Source organism: Muscardinus avellanarius (assembly GCF_963383645.1).
Source record: "Muscardinus avellanarius genome assembly, chromosome: 5".
Lineage (NCBI taxonomy): Eukaryota > Metazoa > Chordata > Mammalia > Rodentia > Gliridae > Muscardinus > Muscardinus avellanarius.
The window spans coordinates 140880967-140887501 of NC_137790.1; the positions used below are offsets into that span (position 1 = coordinate 140880967).

Here is a 6535-nt window from a genome sequence, read left to right on the forward strand (position 1 = left end):
ACATCTGGCTAGAACAGTATTTTAAAATACATTTTACAGCCGGGTATGGTGGCGCATGCTTGTAATCCCAGCATTCAGGAGGCAGAGACTGGAGGATCGCCGTTCACGGACAGCCTCATCTACTTAGTGAGGCCCTTTGCAACTCAGTGAGACCCTGTTTCAAAGATAAAAGTACTAAAAAAAATAGGGCTGGGGGTGTAGTTCGGAGGTACAGTGCCCCTGGGTTCTATCCCCAGACCCGCAAAAGGAAAAAAAAATACATTTTACAAGCTGGGTGTGGTGGCACATGCCTGTAATCACAGTACCTGGGTGGCTGAGACAGCAGGATTGCAGGTGTGAGACCAGCATGAGGTAATTTGAAAAGACCCTGTTTTAAACTTTAAAAAAGCTGGAGGCCGGGCGTGGTGGGCACGCTTGTAATCGCAGCATCGGGAGGCTGAGACCGGAGGATCCTGGTTCGCAGACAGCCTTAGCTACTTAGTGAGACCTTCCGCAACTCAGTGAGACCCTGTTTCAAAATAAAGAATAAAAAATTGCACAGGGGATGTAACTTGGAGGTCAAATGCCTCTGGGTTCCATTCCCAGACCCGTAAAAAGAAAAAAATTAAAATAATAACAACAATTATATGGTTTTAAGGAGTAGGGTTGTGGCTCATGGGCAGAATGCTAGTTAGCATACATGAGGCCCTGAATTGAGTCCCCAGCACAGAGGAAAAAAATATTTTGAACAGAAAGGGGTCCCCAAAGTGGCCTGGGGACCAGCCACTGTCATCAAATAGTGGTGTGGACAAAGAACTTCAGCCATCACGTTAGCACATGCCACGCACACACGCAGGCACACGCACGCATACACACACACACACGCACGCACACACATGAACATGCACAGGCTGAGACAGGAGGCCACAGGTTCGAAGCCGGCCTCAGCACTTAGCAAGGCTCTCAGCAACTTAGTGAGACCTTGTTTCCAAATAAAAACTCTAACAGGGCTGGGGGTGTAGTGCAGAGGTAGAAAGCCCCTGGGTTCAATTCCAAGCACCACATAAAACAAATAAAAGGAAAGACGGAGAGAAGACTCTGAATCTCCCGCACCCGGACTCCAAGACTGCAAATGTGCCTGCCCAGCGGCACCTGCCCTCCACCCACCCTGCCCAACTTGTCCCCAGCCCCGGTAAAGCCAGGCAGCCGAGCACCGGAGGCCAGAGTGGGAGGAGCCAGCCTGGCTGCCGCCAGCCCTCCCCCACGGGCTGCCTCTGCCTGGAGGAGGGACAGCGCACAAAAGCCTCCAGTGGCAGCTTCTTCCTCTGGAGTTTCTGCACAGCAGGGACTAGAGCGCAGCGCCCAGGCCCCACCTTGGCTGACCACCGGCAGGAAGTGTGGAAGATGAGGCCTTTCAGCCCTGAGGTCAGCAGGGATGAGCGGGCAGGCTGGGGTCTTGCAGAGGGCTGGGCTGGCCAGGTCTCACTCACTAAGCATCCCCTTCCTCCAGTGAGTGCCAGAATTTCTGGTGCCAGAGACAGGAGAGGGCCCCTAACCCACAGGGTCAGCCTGGGGCCAGGGCCCGGCGCTCAGCCCCTCTCCCCAGAACAGATGCCAGGGCCTCCTTGGTCCTGGGGGAGAGGGGTGGGCATGCTTCGGGAAAGGCTGTGGGGGACAGATGGCAGAGGCCTGGCCCCCAGGCGACTGAGCTGTGCCCGGCAGTGGCGGTCACCCCTCCATGCCCTCCCTTCACCCTGCCAGCCAGGCAGGTCAATGTTTAAACCGGATCAGGGGTGGACTTCTGAGCAAGGGCTCGGCCAGAGCGGGAGCCTGCCCTCAGCTCTGCCTCCCCGGCCAGGTTCTCCCAGACTCTGCACGCGCCACCGTGGCCCACCTGCTTCACATCTGTGCCCTGCTCCCAGCCCTGCTCCAGCCAGCGCGAGGCTCCAGGGGCCCCGTGGCCCCCGGCCGGCCCTTCACCACCGTGTGGAACGCGGACACCCAGTGGTGCCTGACGCAGCACGGGGTGGACGTGGACGTCAGTGCCTTTGACGTGGTGACCAACCCCGGGCAGACCTTCCGCGGCCCTAACATGACCATTTTCTACAGCACACAGCTGGGCACGTACCCCTACTACACACCCGCTGGGGAGCCTGTATTTGGCGGGCTGCCCCAGAACGCCAGCCTGGATGCCCACCTGAGCCGCGCATGGCTGGACATCCAGGCTGCCATGCCCGCGCCTGACTTCTCAGGGCTGGCCGTCATCGACTGGGAGGCATGGCGCCCTCGCTGGGCCTTCAACTGGGATGCCAAGGATGTTTACCGGCAGCGCTCGCGGGCACTGGTGCGGGCACAGCACCCCGACTGGCTGGAGAGTCAGGTGGAGACGGCGGCTCGGGGCCAGTTTCAGGAAGCTGCCCGGGCCTGGATGGCAGACACCCTCCAGCTGGGGCGGGCACTGCGTCCTCGGGGGCTCTGGGGCTTCTATGGTTTTCCCGGCTGCTACAACTACGACTTCCTGATGCCCAACTACACGGGCGAGTGCCCGCAGAACGTCTGTGTCCAGAACGACCAGCTCGGGTGGCTGTGGCGCCAGAGCCGGGCCCTCTATCCCAGTATCTACCTGCCCTCGGCCCTGGCCGGCACCGGGAAGGCCCGGAGCTATGTGCGGCACCGTGTGGGTGAGGCGTTCCGGGTGGCCCTGGCTGCCAGGGACCCCGGGGTGCCAGTGCTGCCCTATGCGCAGATTTTCTATGACATGACGGACCGGCTGCTGCCCCTGGTAAGTCTGTGATGCTGCCCTCCTCCTCAGCCACCTGGGCTGGTACTGGGTCCCACAGCAGAGGCCGCCCAGCCTCAGGGCGCTTGCGTCCACGCTCATGTTCACTAAGAGCTTACTTTGTACCACGTTTTCTGCTAAGTACAGACGATTCGGCATTTATTAGAGTTAGTCCCTACTGGGTGTGGGCACATGCAGGGGAGGGTGTGGGAGGCTGGGACAGGAGGATCGTAGGTTCAAGGACAGCCTCAGCCACTTAGACCCTCAGAGACTTAGGGAGACTCTATTTCAGAATAAAAAAGGAGCCAGGTGTGTGGTGCACGCCTATAATACCTGTACTTGTGAGGATGAGACAGGAGGATCATAAGTTCAAGGACAGCAAGTAGTGAGACTCTCATCAACCTAGCAAGACCCTATTTCAAAATAAGAAAGAAAGTTGGACTGGGGGTATAGCTCAGAAGTATTCTACTTCTGTGTTCAATCCCTAGTGCCACACAACAAAATTTTAAATTTTAAAAATGGAGCTGGGCATGGTGGCACACGCTTGTAATCCCACCATTTGGAGGCTGAGACCGAAGGTTTGTGGTTCACGGACAGCCTCAGCTACTTAGTGAGGTCCTCTGCAATTTAGTCAACCCTGTTTTAAAGTAAAGAATAAGCCAGGCATGGTGGTGCACACTTGTAATCCCCGCATTTGGGAGGCTGAGACAGGAGGATTGCGCAGGTTCGAAGCCAGCCTCAGCTGGCTTAAGAGACCCTGTTTCCAGCTGGGTGTGGTGGCGCACGCTTGTAATCCCAGCATTCGGGAGGCTGAGATGAGAGGATCACAGTTCGCACACAGCCTCAGCTACTTAGTGAGGCCCTCAGCAACTTAGACCCTGTTTCTAAATAAAGAATAAAAAATAGGGCAGGGGGTGTAGCTCAGAGGTCAAATGCCCCTGGATTCCATCCCCAAACTCGCAAACACACACACACACACACACACACACACACACACACACACACACACATATATATATATGGGTCTGGGAGTATAGCCCAGAGGTAGAAGGCCCCTGGGTTCCATCCCCAGTACCACAAAAATAAAAATAAAAGTAAATAAATAAATAAAAATAAAAAAATAAAAAACAGTGTAGGGGGTGTAGCTCAGAGTCGAATGTCCCTGGGTTCCATCCCCAGACCCACAAAAAAAAAAAAAAAAAAAAATAGAGCTGGGAGTGTAACTCAGAGGTAGAATACCCTGGGTTTCATCCCCAGTACTGCAAAAGAATTTTTTAAATTAAAATTAAAATTAGCCGGGCATGGTGGCGCACGCTTGTAATCCCTGCGCTTGGGAGGCTGAGACAGGAGGATTGCACAGGTTCGAAGCCAGCCTCAGCTACTTAGTGAGGCTCTCAGCAACTTAGTGGGACCCTGTTTCCAAATGAAATTTTAAAAAGGTCTGGGAGTATAGCCCGGAGGTAGAAAGCCTCTGGGTTCCACCCCCAGTACCACCAAAAAGAAAAAAAAAATTAAAATTAGTAGCCAGGTGTGGTGGCGCATGCTTGTAACCCAGTGCTTGGGAGGCTGAGACAGGAGGATCACACAGGTTCTTGCACAGGTTCGAAGCCAGCCTCAGCTACTTAGTGAGGCTCTCAGCAACTTAGTGAGACCCTGTTTCCAAATAAAGTATAAAATAGGTCTGGGAGTATAGCCGGAGGTAGGAAGCCTCTGGGTTCCACCCCCTGTACCACAAATAAAAAATTTTTTTTGGTGTTACTGGGGTTCCTGGAAGTCCTTCTACCGCCGGGTTAAACTCCCAGACCTATTTTTATATATTTTTTAATTTGGAAACAGGGTCTCTTAAGCCAGCGAGGCTGGCTCCGAACCAGCGCAATCCTCCTGTCTCTGCCTCCCAAGTGCGGGGATTACAAGCGTGCGCCACCATGCTAGGCTACAAAAAAAAATTATTATTGTTTTTATTATTTTGGTGGTACTGGGGTTCCTGGAAGCCCTTCTACCTCCGGGCTACACTCCCAGACCTATAATATATATATATATATATATATATATATATATATATATATATATTTTTTTTTTTTTTTTTTTTTTTTTTTTTTTTTTTGAAATAGGGTCTCTTAAGCCAGCGAGGCTGGATCCGAACCAGCGCCATCCTCCTGTCTCCGCCTCCCAGGCGCGGGGATTACAAGCGTGCGCCACCACGACCGACGTCAAAAAAAATTATTAAAAAAAACCTTTTAAACAGAGATGGGGTTGTAGCTCTGGGGCAGAATGACCTCGGATTCCATCCCCAGTACCACACACACATACACACAGAAAATAAACAATTCGTCCCTGTCTTCGTAGCACTTCCAGGTTAGAGAGGACAGGTTTACACCGGGGCTCGCGCAGCCTCGGCGAGGGTTCCGAGTGGTCTTCCCACCCAGTGTGTCCCAGCAGCCTGCCACAGTGGTGAGGAGGCCCCTAAGCTGAGTGTGTCCTTCCCAGGAGGAGCTGGAGCAGAGTCTGGGGGAGAGTGCGGCCCAGGGCGCAGCAGGAGCGGTCATCTGGGTGAGCTCAGAAAACACCAAGACCGAGGTGAGGCCAGGCCTGGAGTGGGGCTCCTGCAGACGGGGCCCCGCCCACCCTGAAGTCCTAGCCGTCCTGAGGTCTCCCTCCCGCCTAGGAATCGTGCCAGGCCATCAAGGAATACGTGGATACCACACTGGGGCCCTTCATCCTGAACGTGAGCAGCGGGGCTCTTCTCTGCAGCCAAGCCCTGTGCTCCAGCCGCGGCCGCTGTGCCCGCCGCCCCAGCCACCCCGAGGCCCTCCTCGTCCTCAACCCTGCCAGTTTCTCCATCCAAACCATGCCCCTGAGCCTGAAGGGCGCCCTCTCACGTGAAGACCGGGCACAGATGGCTGTGGCATTCAGGTGTCGCTGCTACCGCGGCTGGCACGGAGAGTGGTGTGAGCAGCAGGGCATGTGGTGATTTGGCAGCACCACGGCGGCCTCAAGTACGGGCACAGTCACGCCAGCTACACTTAGTACCCTGTCCTGCAGACACACGCACACTCACAGAGCCACCGAAGGGTTAGCACCAGGCCTGAGCCATCTGCTCATCTGGGCCTCACCCTTCTGTGCCCAGCCATCTTAGCAAGTGGGTTTACTCAGCCAGTCTTCACCAGCAGGGGGCAGAAGTACCATTTTGATGTTACTGAAGATGGGAAACCAAGGGCATTCTACCTTTGAGCTACGCACCCAACCCTATTTTTTATTCTTTATTTTTTTTTAATTTTTTGGTGGTACTGGAGTGGAACCCAGGGGCTTTCTACCTCCAGGCTACACTCCAGCCCTATTTTATATTTTATTTGGAAACAGTCTCTTAAGCCAGCGAGGCTGCCTTCGAACCTGCGCCTGATCCTCCTGTCTCCACCTCCCAAGTGCAGGTATTACAAGCCTGTGCCACCATGCCCAGCTATTTTTATTTTTTATTTTTATTTTTGTGGTACTGGGGATGGAACCCAGAGTCCTTCTACCTCCATGCTACATCTCCATACCTATTTTATATTTTATTTGTAAACAGGGTCTAAGTTGCTGAGAGCCTCCTCACTAAGTTGCTAAGGCTGGCTTTGAACCTGTGCGATCCTCCTGTCTCACCCTCCCAAGTACCGGGATTACAAGCGTGCGGTTGCGGCACCACACCCGACCTTTTTTATTTTGAAACAGGGTCTCACTGAGTTGCGAAGGGCCTCACTAAGTGGCTGAGGCTGTCTGCGAACCTCGATCCTCCTGTCT

General features: G+C 54.1%; 1 protein-coding gene across 1 annotated transcript; it reads left to right on the forward strand.

Annotated features, from left to right (window-relative positions):
- Positions 1-346: 346 nt before the first annotated feature.
- Positions 347-5729, forward strand: HYAL1 (hyaluronidase 1; the record flags this gene model as incomplete). The annotated part of the gene is made up of 5 exons (XM_080696645.1): positions 347-351; positions 1167-1404; positions 1838-2761; positions 5246-5335; positions 5424-5729. The coding sequence occupies 5 exons, from the start codon at positions 347-349 to the stop codon at positions 5727-5729; spliced, it is 1563 nt and encodes a 520-aa protein (XP_080552771.1).
- Between the last annotated feature and the right edge of the window lie 806 nt (positions 5730-6535).